Source organism: Nomia melanderi, chromosome 12, assembly GCF_051020985.1.
Source record: "Nomia melanderi isolate GNS246 chromosome 12, iyNomMela1, whole genome shotgun sequence".
NCBI lineage: Eukaryota > Metazoa > Arthropoda > Insecta > Hymenoptera > Halictidae > Nomia > Nomia melanderi.
In genome coordinates, this window is record NC_135010.1 from 14,222,645 (window position 1) to 14,243,943 (window position 21,299).

Genomic DNA, 21,299 nt, shown 5'->3' on the forward strand with positions numbered 1-21,299 from the left:
TTGTAGAAGAGATTCGCGTAACCGCGTTTCAGCTGTCCTCCTCGATACCTCGCTCGGCCAGACGCGGCGCGAATAGATTCGCGCGCTCCCGATCGAACGGAACCGGCGCGCCGGTATTTATATTTCGCCCGCGTCGGGCAGATAAGGATTTATTCGCGCGACAGCGCCGATCCGGCGAAAAATTAAAAACAAATTCTGTCGTAAATATCCGACGCGATCAACGCGCAATTAGTACCGGCCGGTTGCGGGAATTTATTCCCTCGGTCCACCCCGGAACTTCGCTGTCGAGCGAAAAAATTCACCGGCAAAAACCCGAGCGAGCGAGTTACGGGAGAGACAGAGAGAGCGGCGTCTCTCGAAATCATCGCGACTTCCGTCGGGGAACTTAATTAATTAAGGTGAATCGCTCCAGATTGTTCGCGCGTTTTACACTTGGCACGCTGACTAATGGCTCCGTTGATTAATACGTTCCGCAGATGTTACACAGCGGCGTAAACATTAAGACTGCGCCCCGTTCGCGATCGAATCATCACGGACGGGCTGCCGAAGTATTAAATTGTCCGCGGCAATTGTACACTGTCTCTGCATTTCCCACCCTCTCTACCTCCCTCCCTCTCCCTCTCTTTCTCCCTCTCTTTCTCCCTCTCTCTCTCCCTCCGCCGACGACTCTATATCCGGATTGCCTTTGAATAACAAGCCCCCGGTGGTCCCGTTATGAATTATGCATACGCTGCAAATCTAAAACAGATTGAAAAGAGATTCCGCCGATCGATATCGAGCGGTCCGCGAACGAAAACAACAGTTGGATTAGTTATATTAAATGCTAATCCGTCGGGTGAAGAATTCCGCATTTCCGCCTCTCGGTCCGTCCGCCTCTCGGTGGTGGTTCGCGAGCGCCGGGGATCGATGGAACTTCCCGGAGCAAGTTGCCCGAGCCGATACCGTTCCGGTATAAATATTGGCTTCCATCGTCCGCCGGCCGCTTTCCACTCGATTCATTGGACACGGTTAATCAAATCATAGTTGATACCTTCTCTCCCGGTCGATCGGTCCGCCTTGCCGGCCGTTGTCGATACTTCGCGGCGCCGTTGGACGCGTCCGACCGTGCCCCGGTATCGCCGGGAATGGAAACTGTCCGGGACGTATCAGCGGCAATTAGCGGAGACCGTTCCGTTCGCGCGACCGGGCCCCGGTAAACAACTGTTTCGGTTTTATCAATAACCCCCGCGGGAGAGCACGGCGGAAGATAACTTTCCGAGTGAAAATGTTGACCCAGCGATCGGCGGCGGGGGGTTGGGAATCAGGCGGGACGCACACGCGGCGGGCCTGTATAGAGAGACGCGGCGAATAGCGCAGGTTGGAAAAGTTAGTTTCGGTGACATATGCGGCCAACACACGTACAGGCGGAAGTTGAGTTGGGATCGGCCAGGGCCAGCCCGTTGTGGGGCCGCGTGACATTTCCACCCCGTAACTACCCCGAACCGTCGCTTAAGGAAATAGAGCTGTCCGACGCAAGCACGCTCCTCCTCGCCGCGACGTCGACCGTCCCTCAAGGTATGCCAATAAATGGTAATCCCTCGGGGGAAAAAGTCGGCTGCGCGTACTCTGTCCACGGTGGGGGTGAAAAGGCGACGTCGAGTTTGACTCGTGACGGATTTATCGTCTCATTGGCTTATTAGTGGGCCGCGGATCTCGCGCGTCCGTACGAAGAATATCAGACGATCGGACAAGGTAATTAATTTCCTCCGTGAGCCCCGTTGTTGTGAAATAATACGGCAAAACGGAACGCTCCCATGGAAACCCGCAATCTACTCGTTATCTTGGTAAGCCAATTTCCAATCGATAAATCGAACGGAAAAACAGGAAGAGTTACCGGAGAGAGAGAGGGAGGGAGAGGGAGGGAATTAATCGTTTTACCGATCGTTGGGAACGGACTACAATTATTTTCTAGAGGCCGGAACGGCGAAGCTCGAGCGCGGAAAAATGTTATGCTTGAATTGCGGGAAGGTCAGAATTTAACGGAGATTTTAATATTGCTTCTCGCGGGGCGAAATTGACCGGAACGATAGGGGTGTGGGAGGCCGAGCCCGAGCGAGCGTGGAGTACAAGTCGGCCATTGATCGGGGGGAAACGAATAATAATGAGAGGGAGACCCGATTCGGTCTCGTCCGCGGGTAATAAACGGAAACTTAATCAAACGACTCGACGCACAGACCAATCCGATTGAAGTGCTTTTCTATGTAGCCCGCGAGCGGCAGCGAGAGAGAGAGAGAGAGAGAGAGAGAGAGACAGAGACAGAGAGAGAGATCGCGGCTGGCCGCTCGCGTAGCCGACGTTTCGCGGTCGCCGATTTTTCAGCGGGGATTTCCGCTGGATTTCGATCAGTCACCGCCAACCATTCAGAGTAATTAATCGGTTTCCTGATGCGGCCTACCGTTCGTCGCCTGGCCCGCCTCCGAGCCCCCGACCCGGAATATAAATATTACGAAAATCGCCGAACAAAATGCGACAGTCGAGTGCAACCGCAAATTTGTACAGCGGAACGAATCCGCGGACCATCCGGCGGGTTTCGGGCGCGGGCTCGCTGGTCCGGTTCACCGGCGCCGCGCGGCCCGGTTAAATAATTACATATTAATAATCACGGGCGTCCGCGTGGACCGAGCAACGCCGCCGCGGATCGATCGCCGATCGATTGGCCCCACGCGCTCGCCCGCTCGCGTAACACGGTTTACTTCGCCTCGCGAATAATCACTTTTTCCGTTAATCGCTCGTCCGTTTCCGGCCGCCCGACAGTCGACCGGGGAATCGATTCTAATTGAATTCGCACGGGAAGCGACGCGACTAAGGTGCTTAAGCACACATTCTCCGCTGCCTCTTCGAAATTCTACTGTTCGTGTAACGAAAGTTTGAAGTGACCAGTGTCTTGGTAACTAGTCCCTGATACAAAATGATTTTCATCTGAAAAGTTCAAACTTCCTGCGAATAAACTCCGTTTCTCTATTTCTACAACGTTGGAATCGAAGCGCAAAGTATCCATTATCACTGGAAAATCTTCATAATATCCCTATAATGACTACAAAGCTACAACCACCGTGTGTTTAGCTCTACACCTTACAACTTTCGTCCGAAGCATTTCTCGCCATCACTCATACTTCCCAAGTTACCGAGTTCCGTCCAGGAAACGGCCGGTTGACCGCACCGTGCGCCGCGTTGTTTCGCAGGGACCGACCTAGATCGCGAACAGAAACTTCGCGAGTAGCGGCTCGCGCGCGCCGCTACTTTTCCAAGAAATTCATTCCAGCCGAGGGCCGGAGTACATCGCGAAATTACTGCGGCCTTCGATCCTCGAAGGTTTACGCGGAAGCGGTGTCGTAGCGTCGGGACACGCCCGTTCCGCTTAATTAAACGCCCCCCTAATTAATTAGACGAAGATCGGACTGTTCGACGGGCACGCTTCATTCGGAGGATACTCGCGCGGATCGTAAGTCGGCGCTCGTAAAATTTTCACCCTCGACCCGAGGCGCCGCACGGCCGTGCCTCCTTCCCGACCCGGTTTTATTCGCGAACACGTCTGGAATTTTTCCGGTCGGTCGCTTCATCCGATCCGCTTCCCCGGCGAAATTGGACCGATCCGCGCGGCCTCCGCCGAGAAACCAGCCTCGGCGAACGTGCCCCTTCGCCCGCGGCCGTAAATCACGATTTTACGTTTACAGCTTTACTTTAATTAATCGCCGCGCCGGTTAATCAACGATCAACGAGCCGAGTAAATAAAATCGGGAACGAGGATGCTGGGGATCTTCCGGGCTGCTGAGGATTTCTTCGGAGAATCGAGTGTTTGCACCAGTCCATCGCCTTTTCTCTAATATTCCTGAGATTTGGTAAACGGTGGGCAATAAAAGCGTGCTCGAACACTGTATCCTTGAAATTGAATGCTAGTGTTTCGACGAAACTAGCCAGAAATCGACTGTAGCGTCGATCGACCGGTCAAAGCATCTGTTCGCGATTCACGCTCGAAACCTACGACTTCTTACAGTGATAGGGTAATAAGGTTGTTGAACTGGTTTGATTAGTTTCACCAAAAAATATAATTTCTCGCGCCAACTCGCGTCCGAAATCCGAGCAGCGAGACTAGAGCCGGAGCGAATTTCCCGCGTCGAATCGAAGTCTCGCGGTGGCCGTTCGAGTAAATTCGAGCCGAAATTTCGGGGAATTCGTGGAGCGCTCGACTCGAGTCGGCGAGGACCGGCGGGGATAGTCGAACTTCCGGCGGAGATACTCGACCGGCATCCGGCCGTTCTCCCGGGCCGTGGGGGTTAGCAGGCAACGACACGGCGATGGAAAATGATCGAGGGTGAACAGCGCTAGCCAACGTCCCAATTTCCCAGACAGTAACCTGTCCCGCCAGCTGGCACCCTTCGGGACATCAGGCTTTTCCCTCGTGACCCACCACCGCTCGGCTCCCACCGCCCCCGCCTCCACCTATTCTCTGTCTATCTTTCGCACTTTCCACCTAGCCCGGGAATCAACCCCATATACCACGTCCGAGGGTTATGGTTCGGCATAAATCTACTTATAACGGCCGGCAACTATTCGTCGGCGCCGGACTATTTCACGAGCTCCTCCGTGACATAAACTCGCCGCGTAAATCGTGTTTCTTCGACGGACACGGGGGTCGCCCGCCGCCAGGGGGATCCTCTATCTACCGCCGTATCTGCGTTCCCCACGGTTTTCTGCCGACGTTTCCGCCCTCGCGGCCGTTGAAGCCTTTTCGATTAGGTGCCTCGCCGCGATACGGTATGCGGAGAGTTTATTCCGTCCGAGGTACCACGTTCGGCCGGTTGTAAATCGGGATCCACCGCCGGTGTGCCGCAGCTCCGGGGTATCCGAAATTTCAAAGGGCGTCGGCCCGGTAGTCGGTCCGGCCAGCTGTCGGCCGAGGAAACTTCGCGCTAATTACTTCGACGCCGATTAACCTCGCGATCGCAATATATCATTGCGGGTACGGGCGGTCCGACGAAAGACATCGGATTAAGGGTAACGAATCGAGTCCGCTCGTTCCCGTCGTTTATCAAATCGACGATCGACACCCTCCGCCTTCAGCCCCTCGGATCCGTTTGTTTTTCGATGGCAATCGGACGATCGAGTGCGCGTCCGCGGTCGCCGCCCTCTGGAAACGTCGGATCGTTCAACGGGCTCCCGACACCTTCGTTCATCCCCGCGACTGGTAATCGCGTCAGCGTTCATTCCATTCCAAGTTAACCCTTTGAACTCTGTAGACATTTTCCGCACATCCGAATTTTGTACTAACAAGGAAAATAAGAGATCGAAGAGATCTTATAGCATTTCTAATTTTCGCTAGGAATACTATAAGAATCAGTTGCAGTTGCTGATAGATTACGAAACAACGTGGAGTGCTAAGGGTTAATACCAACTATCAACCCTTTACGAACTGTCGACATCTCGCGAGATGAAACGTTCATATTCGGAAACCCAAGATCTGCGTAGCTTCCTTTCTCTCATTCAAGCGACCGATGTATAATGTACCTTCATCTAATGAAGATCTCTTGGGCTTCAACGAACAAACAAATCGAAACCAGTCTCAACGAATATGGCAGTCGCAGCGTGAACGCGACACTTCAGCGGCTTGTTTAAGGGCATTCCGAACGCTAAACTCGTACTCGCGCGTGATGTAATCATGGGATCGCGAGTAATTACAGTAGAATTTCGTAAAATACGCGAACTCCGTCCCGACGTAGGACCGCGAAGGGTTAACCCCCGTGACTAGTGGCTGTTTCTCGGTGCGACAAGCGTATCGCGGCGCGGGCGTTACATTTATACCCGCCAGTTTGTAACCGTACACCCCGAGGAGCCGGGGTGAGCCGAGGTGTCCGCGGCAAGGGAAGGGAGAAGGCGAAGGTTGAGAGGTGCTTCTCGCAAGTTCGCGGGGCACGAATACGTACGCGCCTCGGCGGATGCAACCGCGCGGCCGAGTAAGTAACCCAGTTTTCCTCGCGAGAAGCTATCCCCGCGAGAAGACCGCGAAGGGTGGCGCGACGCCGGGGGTGGCCAGCTCCGCGTCGGAGAGAGTGTTTCGAAATAAAGCGCGGTACATTATAGCCGGTGCCGTTTCTGCACACATTCGGCGGACACACGGACGAGCGGCGAGAGGGTGGCCGCGCATGCGTCCGGCGATGCACACGCTCGAATCGTTTCAAAGCGAGACTGGCGTGGAACGAACGTACGGACGGACTCCGGAATCAGTTTGAAGTGGCGGCGGCCTGGAGGAGCAAGATAGAGAGACCATAGGTGATAAAAATGGTGACGGAACGAGGCGGACGGAGAGAGAGAGAGGGAGAAAGCCGACCGAACAGAGGAATACCGGAGATTCGAGGCAGAGAAGGAAGGGTTGATGCGCCTCCGCCGCCCCGTCCGCCGACCCTTAGAGCGTTATCTTTGAAATTGCGTTCCGCGGGAGCGTTATTAAATTAAGTAAACCGCAAAAAAGTTTCTTTCGTGCCGGCGACCGCGTACACGCCGGTACCTAGCTACGGCACTGGCGCAGTTACAGACCCCGAGCCCTCGCTCCCGGCATATATGGGAATTAATACCCGAGGAAAACCACCGCCCTGCGCGCACGCCTCTTTCATCCCTTCCTATTTCTGACTGGCGCACACGCGCGCGTGCACACGTACACGCGTGCACGCCGGCGGACATGCACGGACGAGCCGCCGCCGACATCGACTTTCTAACCACTCCCGGTAGACTAGCAGGCCGCGCGGAAAGAGAGGCACTTTTAATTTTGCGATCGTAATATACGAAGACCAGCGGTGCTCGCTGCCTCCGCTGCGACGACCGGCCTCCGCCACTGTGGCTTAAGACTTCCGGCCACAGACCACCGCCGGGGAACTGCTCGCACTCGGAAACGCGAACGTCCCTCCGACTGTTCTCTGGCTTGGTCTTTTTTATCCCGGGACTCGTCGAAAACAACCCTTTCCTCTGATTCTTTTTTTTCTTTCTCTCCCTTTTTACCTCTTTCTCGTTAACGGCGGAATTTTCAAAGAACCCCCGGACCGTCATTAACGCGAGATTAGTTCGCCAAGGCTCTTACGTCCGCGGGAACCGGCGATCGCTAATTATGTCCCCCGATAAAACGTCGAATCTTCTTAATAAAAGTCGGAACGCCGACCCGGGGCCCTTCGCTCCCTCCCGATTTCTTCGGATCGCAAACGTCTTCCCTCTTGTTCCTGCTAATTAGCCGGCAGGGAAAAGTTCTCGCGAATTTATGCGCCGCGCCGTTGCCGGAAAACAAAGGGGGAAACTAGTAGGGGCGGGAGGAGCGGGAGGGAGGGTTGAGAAGAGTCGAAAGTCGAACGACTTTTCCGGGGGGAGGAAGTTCGCGACGCAATTTTCCCCGTAATAAAGGACGTCCTTAAAGCGATTGACTCGCGCAAAGAGTCCGCTTTGATACTCGCCACTCGAACTTTTTTATTCCTCGGAAGTTTGACACTTTCGGCGACTCCGTCGACTACGGCTGCGACCGTCGCAAAAGGGTTTCGATGTCGACCGGCGGCCCTGGAGGGACAGGGGCGGGGAAACGCGCGCGGAAGCGACCGAGTCCCTGGAACTGTCAAAGAGCGAAAACAATAGCCGAACTGGTACCGAGAGGAGTGCGATCGAGCGAGGGATCGAGCGACACATGAAATTGGCCTGATATCGTTCCGACCGGCTCGTTTTCGACGGCCACTTTCGCCGCGAAAGAGGCGAGCGAGCGGCAGGATTTCCCCGCGAACGATCCGTGGAAATGAAATATCTTCGGGAACGGTTTCCCGGACGAATCGGCGCGACGCGAAATGTTAGGGCGTTACGAACGATCGGGCCGCGCGCTCGACGCGAACGATCTCAGGGTTTTACGAGGCCGGATTAACGAGCTACTTTAATTTACTGTTTTTTTACAGGGCGAGATATCGACGTATAAATATTCCAGCACGCACCTATGACGTACTCGTCACGAACTCGCGATGGCCGGCGTCCGCGCATGTACGCGTGGAAACGGTATCGCGAGCTTTACGCTCAACCGAGGAATCGCGCGGCACCGTAAAACCTGTCAGCCGGAAAGATCAGATTTTAACGACCGCCGGTTGGACAGCGACCGGTATCTCTCCCCGCGGAACGCGTTTTTTGTTTACAGCGTGCCCGATACGAGCGGACCGCTCGAAAATATTAATTAACAACCGTGTTGACCTATCCCCCGAATTATTTCGTTGATTTTGCCCGCGCGGACGCGCCGCCGCTTTATACGGAGCGCAAACCCGACAGACCGACCGTCGAAATTTCGAATTAATTTCCCAACAAATTGTCGAATAAGTGTATACAGGGTGGACCGCGTAAATCACTCGCGGCGGCCAGCCGCGACGCGCGCCGCTGCCGAGCCTCTGGAACCGAAACTTCGGAAATGAACATCAAGCTGGCGGCAATTTTATTTCTGGATCGAGTACTCGTCTATGAGAATACGGAAATATAGGAGTTAATCAGTTTCACTTGAAATGCTTTCCAGACTTCGAAAAAACAAGTGCGATTCCATAGAACGAAGCACAAGGTGAATGACCTCTGAACAAATTTACCGATTTGATTTCTGTAAAAAGGATGCTATTCCTGAAAGTAGAATGTTTGTTAACCTTTTAAAATTAAAACTTATAAAATTTTCAATTCAATATTAAATCTTGTGCAATGTGTCAACACATGAAACGTCGAGGTAAAATAGTCCTCTCTTTTGTCGCGAGAAATATCGTTAATATTTAGTCAGAAAGTAGCGAATATTTCTCACGAAAAATATCGTCGAGTGCAAAGGGTTACCTAAGACAGTCACGATATACTTGTATTAATTTCTCAGCGGTACCCTTCGCGATGCACACGTCCATATTGGATTCGCCGTGTGTTTTCCGAAAATTTCTGTCGAAACTCGCGGTGAAAAAGCCCTGGTCATTTGCGGCGGTCGAAAGGAAGACCGACCGATAAAATAACGTTTCCTCGTAAACCCGGTTTCGTTTCCCGGCGAAATGACTTCACAAAATCAATTCGGTCCGCCCTGTACACGGCCGGCGAGCGTGGAGCACGGACTGCTCTCTGAAACGTTCGCAGGGCGACGGTTTTTCTGACGGCGATATTCGTGCGAAATAGAGGGCCGGCCTCGTTGACCGGTTCGGATCCGCGCGAGTCGCGGACGCTCGCGCGTGAAAGAGTCCGTGCGCCTAGTAAACACGCGTGATTACGATAAATCTCAATGGAAAGCCAATTACGCGGTCGCAGGGCGAAGTTACCGGCGAGCGTTAATGGGTTCAAGTGAATGGTACAGTAAATTGCAGTATCTCCGGGTGCGGTTTCAGGTTTGTCCGACGGTAAATCGTACGCGGCGGTGGTATATTTAGTGCGTGGCTCCTCGTAAATCCGCGAGGGTGCCGCTCGAACCGTGGGGAGGGAAAAAAGGGGGCCTGTCGCGGGAAGAAAGGGGAGGGACAGAGACAAGAGCGCTGCGCGTCGCGTCGCGTCGCGTCGCGTTGCGTCGCCGATGTCGCGTTGGGCGATCGTAAAAATCGCGCGCGAGCGCCGACGACGGAATTTGTTGCAAAACGCGATTCCCCGTGGCCGTTCGCCCGCGCCGGATAAATAATGCCCGGCGGCCAGCTCGCGCGAGTATTTATCGCGTTAACGAGCGACCGAGCATATGTCCCCTGTCAGTTTTTTAATACAGTTTAAACGGGCCTGGACGCGCGACAAACTCCCGTCGGACAGGTCCCTCGAAGCGGCGTCTTTCCCTCGCTCGATTCCGTTCTCCGCTCGGAGCTTCCTTCCTCCCGTGTCTTCCTCTCCTTCCGTTCCGTTCCTCCGCCGCCTCTTCTCTCCCATCCCCGCCCTTCGTTCGGCAGACGCTTCTGGAACGGTTCGCGAGAGAAATCTTACCTATACCCGTCTGCGATCCGACGAAATAAAAAGCGACGGGATCCGGACGAAAATATGCGTGATACCGAGCCCGTGTATCGGAGCGCATCGGAGAGATTCGTCGCGAATCACGAAGTCCGTCTCTCTTGTGAGACCATTGAGCTTGCGACGGTGTTAAGAAACGGGTCGATAATTATTCAGGATTCATTTGTGAAAAGTTATTCCGGTGGAGGTCTACTTTTCTACGACATTTCCCGGTGTGACCGTTTCCAAGTTCAAAATACTTCGGCGACCCGGATGCGATCCTCCGGCCCAACGAAAATCGGATCGCCGCCACTCGCCTCTTGATGCACTCCGATAATAGAGCCGCTATTTTAATGTTTCGAAAAGGAACGACGCGAGCGGACCGGTCTCACCGTGAAAAACAAGGACGCGGACGCGGCGGTAAAAAGTTACAGCCTTATTCCGTGTAATCATTGGCTCGTCCGGCGCGGAATCGTCGTGTTAGAACGCGTCCCTAAGTGACTGAGCGCGTTACCGTGAACGCGACACCGGCTCTTATGGGCCCAGCGACGTGTTCATTAGGCGAGAAAAACGCAATTACGGAAAGAACTCGCGTAAAATCGTTTAGCGTCGTCGCCCGGGCATCTCTGATTCTGTCGCGGACGGCGCGCGCTCTCTCCGGTTCTGGGCTGCGAACACGCGAGTGCCGCAAACGACACGTCTACCAACAGCATTCGTACGTCTCGTCGCGGTTAGTTAACCGTGCTATAAATACGACGACGTCGGCATAACATTATTTTTCCAAAGAAACGTCGTGGACACATCGGGCTGTGTCTCGAGCCCGAGGGAATCTCCGGCCGCCGCCCCTCGCCGCCCCGCGTCCGCTCGCGACTCGGCCGTCTCGTCCCGTTTCTTCTCGCGCCACGAAATTCAACGGGGAATCGCGAGGAAAAGAAAAAGAAAAAGAAAGAAACGTTCCGCGAACGATTCACGGTCCCGCTCCTCGCTCTCGAATGGAACGATGAGAAATAATTGTCACGGATAAGCAACGGTCGTGACGCGTTTATTCGCATAAGCTCGCGCGATCGTAAACCCAGAGATCACCGGGAACTTGTGCGGAAAAATACGCATGAATTCCATGTTTACAGTTAAACGATTCCCCGGAACGCCGGGACAACGCAAGAGTCGCGGCGAGTAGTCGCTTCGATCGAGAATTCCTTTTTCATCGAATCGCACGCGTTTAGCAGCGATCAGCGCAAGATGTATCGAACGCTTGCTTTAACGACGAGCGGAATATATTAGTGTATTAGAATTAATGTTCGAAAAATCGTCTGATCGCGTTGCTATTGATCTGTTGCAGATGCGCGGAAGGCTTCACGGGTCAGCGGTGCGAGACGAAGGACGTCATCAGCACCGGAAGTGTGTACAACAGGCAAAGGGCGCCGTTTTCCTGCAAGCTGGGACTATCGACCTCGTACTACTGCTAGCGATAATCGCGCGGGGCCCTTCCATTCCGAGTAGAGCTCGTTTTTTCGCAACGAACCGAACGAGACTTCTCTCGGGGTGTGCGCTCGATTAAGAGTTCGGTCGAGGAGACAGCCTCTCGATCAGCCCACGAGAAGAATGTCGTGAGAGGGCCAACGCGCGCGACCAACAAACGAACGAGGAGCCGAATCAGAATATCCGTCGATCGTGTCGGGATCGAAGCCGCGTTACGCGCGCTCCGCGCGGACGGGGGGAACGCGGAGGGAGATCGCGGAGCGAACCGCAGCGATTTTTCGAACAGAGAGAAACAAGGGAGGAACACGCGTTTTTTTAGAGCCGCTGTTAGGGGGACCGAACGGGGCAGCGAACGCGTTTTGCGCAGACTTTCGGAGAACCCGTTGTGTTGCGTCGGGCATTAGAAACGGAAGTCCTCCGTGTAGGAGATCTGGTTCCGAAACAGTTTTTGCTAACGGGTATTCGTACCTTTCTTTCCTTTTCGTCTTTGTCGTCTGTTCGTCCTTGATTTCTTCTTCTTCTTCTTCTGTTCCTTCTAATTCTTCTTTTTCTTCTTCTTCTTCTTCTTCTTCTTCTTCTTCTACGTTGTCGACAGCAACACCCTGTTAACTTCTCTTTTAGAAAATGTCGCGTTACGACACACCTGCCTCGCGTCTCCATAGAAATTTTATTCGCGAGACATCGAACTAGAAACCGTTCGTGCGTGTACACGTCTGCCTCTGATGTCGCTGCTACTGCCTGCCTGTCTGTACGTGAATGCGTGTGTATACGCGAGTACGTCTGTATGCGTGAATAGAGAGACCAAGGAGAGAAAGAGAAACAGAGAGAGAGAGAGAGAGAGAGAGGGGGGGTGAGAGAGAAATTATATGTATATATACATATCTATATATATGTATATATAAAGCAGTCGCGAGCGCTCGAGAGCGTTGCAAGAAAAAGAGTTACGGCGGATTCTTGCCACTTCCGATCCCCTTCAGTTTCATATCGGGGAAGGCAGGGAGAGAGAAGAGCGTTCGAGTGACGCTCGTGATTCAGAAGTGGTGCTTGACCTCGAAAGATCGCGCGATCCGTCAGTGAATAAAAAGGAAAATGGAAAAAAAATGAAGATGCGAGAGAGACACAGAGAGAGAGAGAGAGAGATAGAGAGAAGAGAGTATGTGTGCGAGAGAAAGCCAGACAAAGAGTGAGAGAGGAACGGAGAGAATGAAGAGCAGGCAGAAGGGCGTTCGAAGGTCGCGCACTTTTCGGAGTCTCCGCCAGGGAGAACAATACCAAAGAGCCCAGGGTCTCTCGATAAAGGACGCCGTGAGAGTGGTCGAAAACGCTCGGTGGTATCGTTTAGGGTTAGGCCGATACCGTACGCCTACGCTGGATCATCTCGGGAACCGGGAAAATGGATCGAGTGGCCGCGGGAAAGCGTTTCCCGTGTACCCATTTCCATCGACGGGGCGAAAGGCGGCGAGAGGACGGCCCTCCCGTCTGTCGGCCGCCCGAACAGCGTGCACGGGAATTCGGGAATAATCCCGACAGGTGTGGGAGATACCGGTCGACGCGGGAACGTCGCGAAAATCTGCCGAAAACCGTGCATCTCGATAACGCCGCGTCGTCTCCCACCGGTGGGCTTTCGCGAACGAGAACAGGGACGCGTCCCCGTCCTCCACCTCCGCCTCCGCCTCCGCGTCTTCCGTCTCCTCCTGACGCCTCCTTCCCGTCGTCGCGGTTGTTGTTTTGCGAGGAGCTCTGAATCTTTTGTCGCTCGTCGTCGGGAAATCTGGGCCACACCGTTGGAGCGTAAAGTTGCGCGCGCGCGAGTCGCGAACAAGAAAGGGAACGTCCGTCGCGCGAAAACCGGGCCTAACGACGCCGGGAAGAGATACTCGACGCCGTCGCACATACACACGCGCGCGTGGAACACGGATCGGTGTGCCAGCCGGCGACGATGATATTACGGCGCGAGGCGTGTCCGGCCTTCCGAAAATTGCTTCGTATTTTTACGCGGAGACAATTCGAGCGCGCGGATCAATCGCGTCGCCGGAATAAATACTGCGATTCGTGCGCGTCTCCTCGACGACGTCCCGGTTCTCGTCTTCGTCGTCGTCGTCGGCCTCCGAAGATTCTACGGCGCGCTTCGATCCTCCTCGCGAGGTGACCCCGCGTTCTCCGGAATGCTTCCAGCGACGATCGATCGGGGAACGACTCGCATGTACTTGGGCGAACGCGGAAAGATCGGAGGACGCGAACCGAGGGAATCGGACACTCGAGCGGCGGAGCGGTTCGCTCGGCAGCGGGAACGCGCGAGCGGCGAACCGCTGCGAGAAGAGACCACTAGGCAACAAAACGATTTTATGTATAATACTGATAATGTAATACGCGTTTAGGCTAGCTGAAAAAACAGAGACTTAAGATAGTTGAAGAGTAACGAGGGAGGGCAGTGGAGAGAGACAGAGAGCGAGAGAGATGGAGAGAGAAAGAGAGGGAGAATGAGCGAGAGAAAGAATGAGCTGAGAGAGACAGAGAGAGAGGGAGAGAGAGAGAGAGCGCGAGCGCGAAAGAAAGAAAGAGTGAGAGGGAGAGAAAGAGCGAACAAAAATACCGCGACGATTAGGAAATGGCACGTCGGTCGAGAACTTTCCGAACGAGACGATCGGACGCATTTAGAAACACGAACCGCGAAAATTTATCCGATTCTCCCGGGGACACAGATCCTTCCACGGATTATTTCGGGCAATTCCTGTCCCCGGGCCTCGTGCAAACTTTATTCCGTCAAATTGGAGGTTCGTCGTGTGTCGTTTTTCTACAATCGCGACGGCGAAATCGTTCTCCTTCGGAATTCTCGACGTTCGTCGCGGGGCCGCCCGCCCGGTGAACGAACCGAATCGGACGAGAAAAAACGTACCGGAAGGGATTGGGCATGTGGGATGCGCGCTGTGCTCCGGCAGTCTCGAGACCCTATTTATGTTTTATATTATATTATATATGTATATATATAATATATAAATGTACACATATGTATATATATATATTATATATATAAATATGTGTATAAACATTTTTAATTTATTTATTTAATTCATTAATTTTATTGATTTACGATTAAACGTCATCTCCATCTCGGCAAAACCGCCTTTTGTTTTCTTATTATTATTATTATCATCATCATTATCATTATCATTATTATTATTTTCTCTACTTCTTCTTCTTCTTCTTCTTTGTATTCATCGTTCTCTCTTCAGTTATTTGCGTTCGCACAACTCCCCGTCGAGCTTACGCACTGTTCCCCGCCGTCTCGTTCTCGGACTTATAGAAAAACGTATTTGGAGCCTGGACAACGGGGACCGACGGGTAAAACAAAAATCAGTGTTTCACGTCCTTTCTGTTTCGCGCGAGCAGGTAGGTGGTGTATTCATTCTTTCTCTCCTTTTGCTGGCTTCTCTTGATCCCGGCGTCGCGACGAATCCGCGCCGATCGGAACGGACGCTGGTCCCGTTCGCGCGACTACGCGGAGATACCGCGACGAGACACGCGTAGGAATTCATTCGCTGCCTCCGCCGCTTTAAATCCACCGTGAATCCTCGAGATCGATCGAACGGTCCATTCTTCCCTCGAAGATGGCGGCGCGGGTCGATCGGAATAATACCGAGCGGTTCAACGATCGTGCGCGTTCCGCGAGTGGAACGAATACACGGACGGTACAATTATTTTAAAAGGCACCGAATTAATTGCCGCGCTTAATAGAAGAACGAAAAGGCAGAGAGAATGGGGGAGAGAGAGGCGGAGAGAAAGAGAGAGAAAGAGGTAAATGGAGCACGAGAGCGGGCGAAACGGCTCGAAAAAAAGCTCTCGTCGACCGGGAATCGTGTGTCCCGACGGTAGAATCCTCAAAGTGACGGAGAGAGAGAGAGAGAGAGGGAGAGAAAGAGCGCGCGCGAGAGAGAAAGAGAGAGAGAGAGAGAAAGTCAATAAGAAATTTTCATAGCTAGACTGGATGTTTCTCCGTCCGCAGCGCACGGTCTCTTATTGCATTCCGGCCAGTCGTTTCGAGACGGATCACTCCCGTACTCTCGCTGGAAGCTGCTCTCTCCGTTCGGTTTCTGTAAAAGGGGCAAACCGAGGGTGACGGAGGGGGGGGCCGATTTTCGTATCGAAATTGTCAAAGGAACGACGCTCCGCCCGATCGGAAGAGAATCGATCGGCGCTCGGGCAAACGACGCGAGAACGATAGGAAAATAATTCGCCGGGAAGTGTCTCTCCGCGCGGGGAACAACGTATTCGGCGAGCGGGCCGATCGTAAAAACCGGCGACTCCATAAAACTGGGAGCACACGAGCCGGCATATCGACCTGCGACCGCTGCTCTTAATCGAACTTCGTGCCTCGAGACTTCTTTTCGCGGACCGACCGTCGAGTTCGCCGACCCGGGGCCCGATATCGACGGGAACTTATCGGGAATCGGCCGCGGCCGAGGCAGCGGGCGCGCTCGTTTGACGGAGAGACTCGGAAATTCGGCCGGCAAAAGTTGCTCGGCGCCGACCGGCGGAACAGAGACGCGCCGCCGCGGCCCGGCCAACCTGTTACTCGCTGAAAATTCGTTTAAAAGTACGATAATTCATGGATAAGTCGGCCGAGCCGGCGAACGATAAATTAATGTACAACCGCCGGTCTGGCAGCCGCTCGAAAATAGAAACGATTTACTGGGTTACCCCTCGTGAAATATAATCGAGTACCCGGGACAGACTCGGCGGAGTTTAAATTTAATGCGAACCCGCCGCGAGAGACCACCTTTCGGCGGATCGAATGATCGCGTCGATTTCTCCGATCCGGCGAGAGAATCGAACTCGCGGCGAGGCCGCGCAGATTCGAGCGCGCCCCTGCTCGACAACAGAAACCCCGTAAGCGAGAGAATCGCACGGCTGAAGGGGCAGAGAAAGAATCCGGCGGAAAACCGCAAGCGGAAATTTTCCCGGCGAAAATCAGCCCCGTGGTAAATCGTCGCGACCAACTTTTATTCCGGCGCGCGATTTTTATCGGCCGCTTTATTTCGGGCGGACCTTATTTCGCTCGCGTTTCCCCGGCGACGACGTTGACGTCGGCGATACCGATTTTCGCGAGGAACGCGCCGGAATAGACCGCGCGCGTTAAGGCTGTCTTCTGCACGCGCGCGAAGAGAAATTGCTGCTTACGCGACCGCCGCCCCACCGCGGAAACGCATTCGTTCCCCGCGAACCCGCGTATTTTTCCCCGGCCCTCGCCGCCGCTTTTCCGCGCCGGAGGCAAAAAGCGGCGCGACGACGCGAGACGGATCGCCGTCGGCGGCATCCGCGAGCTCGGATCCCGCGGATCGACTCGATAAACCGTAGGCGCGGCGAGACCGAGCCGACGCGGGTGATTAATCGAACGGTTAATTATCGAGAAGAGATCCATCAAAATAATGAACCTGTAAACTCGGGGAGAAGGCAGGCCGACGCAATCGCGGAAAATGGAAGGATGCCCGTTAATTACCGGCGCGGAGATCGCCGTTCATCCGGCGAGAACGAAAACGTTGCAGCCGGCGGACACATGGATTCGCAACGAATGCAATTCCGTCTCGATCGGGATAATTTTATTGGCGTTGAACGCTCGGAAATTCATGCGTCAACGTTCTGTCATCCCGCGGGACGTCCCCTCTGACGTTCGCCCCCGGAAAGCCTCGAACGCCGCGTACGTGACCCCGAACCCCCGGACGACCATCGAACGGGATCACATTTGGACGCAAGAACGTGCTCCGGCCGCCCCGCGTCGCGTCTAATTGGGGATCTTCGGGTGTCCGCGAGCGGACCGACGCTCGGACATTGTCGGATGGACGTCTCGGGAGTGTTCCGTAGAAATTGTCCCGCGGAAAGTACGAAGCCGAGGCGGAAGATCGAGGAAAATCCGGTCGCCGCGCCGAATTTACTTTCGACCCGATAAGGGGTTTCCCAAACAATCCGCTGGAATTCCAGGGTGAACACGGAGTCGAATGAAAAACCACCCCATACCGCAATCTGCGCGGAATTCAGAGGATAACCTGGCCCGATTCTGTCCCGACGCGGAAATCGCGGCTTAAAATACGGAACCGGCCGCAGGCAGTCGGCTTCGCGTCGTGTCCACCGAGGGGAAGAAACTGTACGCCCGCGGACAACGACGAGACAGCGAGAAGCTGGCTCGTGGGAAACGAAGTTCCGCTTTATATCGGGGAATCACCGCGGGAGATTCTTTCCCGGCCGAAACGGCAGCTCCTCTTTAAATTGGATTCCGAATATTGCCGAGACAGGTCTGCCCTCGTGTATCGCGTTGCAGTTCCGAAATCTCGTCATTATTTCCCATCGCGTAAACGATGTCGACTCGATTCACTCTAACTGACCCTTCGAAGTCGAGGGTCAACCTATCGGTCGCGTCGGGTTGCATTCGGAGTTCGTTGCGTACAAAATCGGTGCATAGTTCCCTGATTTTCTAGCAGAAAACCGACAAAAAACTAGCAGAGACCAACGTCCAACTTCGCTTTCTATGGAAAAGTTTTCTGAGTTTTACGGAATTGCCGGCGCTTGATTTCTTAGGGTTCTAGGAAGCTATTAACCCTTTGCGAACGAAGATTCTTTATGATATACAAAACCTTCATCAGATGAAGCTAAGTTCTATATCGATTGCTAACAGAAAAAGAGGAAACTAATCTCTTGCTGTCCAACTAATTAAATCATTCGTTCGGGACTTGATGCCTCAAATATGAACACTTCTCGAAATCTCACTCTTGCGGACGAATGTCGGCATTTTGCTGAGATCAAACTTCCACGTTTGGAATACCAAGCTGTAAATAAACGATTCAACTACTCGAACAGCAAGAAATTAGTACACAGTTTCCTTGTTCTTTATGATTTAAGTATTCAGCGTTCAATTTAGCAGAATCCGCGAAAGGTTTCGTGTACTAAAAACAATTTTCTAAGGGTTAAGAGCGTAACTTTCATAATCCGTCACTCAAGTCTTCGTTACAATAAATATATCAAATGAACAACTAAACTGTTAAACGATTCGAAGGGTTCCAGACTCCTGGAAGTCCTCGTGCGGATTAAAAAGCTCTCCCACCGGAGGACGATGTCGGAAAAATGGAGGTCGGTCGCGCAGCATGGGACTCGTGTCTGCCGGTTCTTTGAAAAGCTAGGGCAAAAAGAACTGAACTCGGCCGAGGCATTGTCTCCCGTGGTCACGGCTGATCAGACTCATGTCGCGTTTACGCGCGCGCATTAACCCGAGCCGCGCGCGGAGCGGAACGACCGCGATCGGTAACGAGCCGGCTGCATAAATACGCGCGACCGACCGACGGACTAATGAATTGCCGTCGAATCACAGAGAATTTTCAATGCGCGCGCGGGGCCCTAGCCGGGACACGTCCTCTCCCTCGTCGTCCGCGTGGCCAAGTACGGCGCAAGGGCGGAGGAGAGACACAGGGGGTTGGGGCGGCCGTCACTGCAAAGGGGTGGCTGCATTGTCGCGGTAAATCGGTAAAAGGGAATTGATTGCTCTCCTTGTTGGCTCTGTCGCTCTTCCGCCTCCCCCGGGGCCCTTGCCCGATAATCGAAATTTAACGGTGTCCGTCGGTCGACGAATCGACGATTAAGGCCGTCGAAAAACCTCCTCGTCGCACCCCGACGTACGCTCTCTCGCGGCCGACGTTCGATCGTTCGTCGCGATTTTTCACGGGAAACCCGGCTGCTCCTCAGACGCGGTTCTTGTACAGGGTGTCCCTTGATATCCGAGGAATCGAATATCCATCGTACAGAATTTCCGATTCAATGATAATTGCTTCCTATTAACCCTTTACGTACAACATTTCGGGAGATGGAATGTGACATCGTAAACGAATGGTTGAATTATTCAAGCAAGAGATCAGTTTAGCTTCCTATTTCAAGTATTTAATCGATCGATATATAATTCAGCTTCATCCACTGAAAGTTTAGCGACAGGGTTATTCCCGAGTAACGGAGTTTCGCCCATCGAGGCTCGTTTTTAAAAGGTTCCCGTCGCGCGAAACATTATCCTCGTATCGGCGGTGACAGGCTGCACGCAGAAATCGAATTACGGTAATCCGCGATTTTTCAATTTCCGCGGGAATTCGCGTCGTGGTACGTGCGCCGACTAAGTGGAGGAAACGCCCCGGCGGCTGGTTCGGCCCTAGCCGGTGGCGTCAAACTATGTCGCGGTCGGCTTATCCCTCGAAATTTCGTAGAGGGAAAACAAAGGTCCCTATTTAGGTATGATTTAATTAACGGGCAAGCCGGCGGGCGGCGCACAATAGCGGATGCGCGTGCATAGGCGTGCTTCCCAGCCATCGTTCATAGCGCGTAGAATTAATTCTCGCCCGACAATCGGCCGCCCCGTTCTCGAAAGCTTGTCCCGAGGGTAACTCGCGAGCAGAAAAGTCACGAAGATGGCGGGCCTCCGGGACGCGTCGGGACGAGGGAGAAAGGGGGAGAGGGGACGAACGAGACGAAGGGAGAACGGGGCGTGGAGAGGAAAGTGATCGGTCTCCCCCCGAGGCTCTTCATTAACGCCTTAATTAGAGGCGAGTTCGAACGATTGTATCCGAAACGAACCTCGAATGCGCATCCCGACAACGCGCGTCCCTCTCATTAGTCTTGTCGTATTAACCGCAACCCAGGGGCTCCTATTTGCCTGTCACCCTGTGCCGGTTTCCATTGTGCGATCTCCTCTGGCCGCGCTCGCCGTCGAATTAGGTGCAAAGCTTCCTAGCCGGCGCGACGCCTCAAAATTCGACGTTCGTCCTCTCTAACGAGCGCGTAGAGATACCTAGCCGAGACCTTTTCCGTCCGCCTACCCCCCTCGCAAAAGGATGAAACGTGAACGGGCGACGGTTCAAAGATTCGCGCGGTTGCCGGGTTAAATATTTTATCGAGTAATTATCGCCGTTTCGTGTAACGAGCTACCGAAACCTCTTTGTCGACTCGACGATTGTCGATTTTCCGGAACGAAGCCGACGGATATTTTTCGGTTAACACGATGGTTCGGTTAGTTCCATCGATAGTTCCGGGATCGCGCGACCACCCGCAAGTGGATTACGCGTGCACCTATCCGTGACGACGATTACTAAGAGTTAATTCCACGTCGGGGGCCAACTTCGCCGTTACAAAACCCTTGCCCGCCCGGGAAGTTTGTTCGCGAACTGTAATGTCCTGCTTGTTGTTCGCGGAGTGTCGATTGTATTTGCGTTAACGCGACGGAGGGGAGCGTGCGCGAGTATCGACGGGATTTTCGACTCGGTTAACGACAGTTCGATGGGAAAGGGGCTGGGAAACTGCGGGGCGTCAGGGCGTCTGGTCCGCGCGACAAGGTCGAGCGAAAACGTCACGAAGGCATCGCGCTCGGAAAAATCCGTCGCGACTCCGACGGCCGCGTCGAATTTTTCGAACGGCCTGCAGCTACACGTGTCGGTGTTCCTTTCGGTCGTCGGCAAACTGGCGTGGATGTGAAAAAAAATCGCGAAAACTCCCGTCGAGCGTTGAAACTGTCGGACAAAAACGGGGGCCCCGACGACTATTTGTTTGAAACGGTCGATCGAGCGCCGGCGAACGGAGGGAACGCGCGGGGGCCGCGTGCAGCGGGCACGGCGGACGGACAATTTGAAAAATTCCTCAGTCGATAGAAATTTTGCACTCGATGGAGCTCACCTGTTCGCGCACGCACGCACTCACTCACGCACGCACGCGTTGCATTACGAGTGGAACGGACGCGACCCGCGCGTCGCACCGCTAATAATTCATCGGTCGGTCGGTCGATACGTCCGAGCCGAGGCCGGGAGGAGCGCGATTGATAATAACGCGGTTCGCTCCGCCGC

The 21,299-nt window shown here is 53.9% G+C and overlaps 1 protein-coding gene across 3 annotated transcripts in view; it reads left to right on the forward strand.

The window, feature by feature from the left end:
• The window catches only part of vn (membrane-bound neuregulin protein vein), a 211,194-nt gene that overhangs the window by 181,454 nt on the left and 8,441 nt on the right, over positions 1-21,299 (forward strand). For 2 of the 3 annotated variants that reach the window (XM_076372471.1, XM_076372472.1), the window contains exon 5: positions 11,300-11,358. In XM_076372471.1, coding sequence (XP_076228586.1) covers positions 11,300-11,358 — 59 coding nt within the window. Of the gene's footprint in view, positions 1-11,299; positions 14,549-21,299 lie in introns of those variants that run through there. The other variant, XM_076372470.1, reaches the window with a different exon arrangement.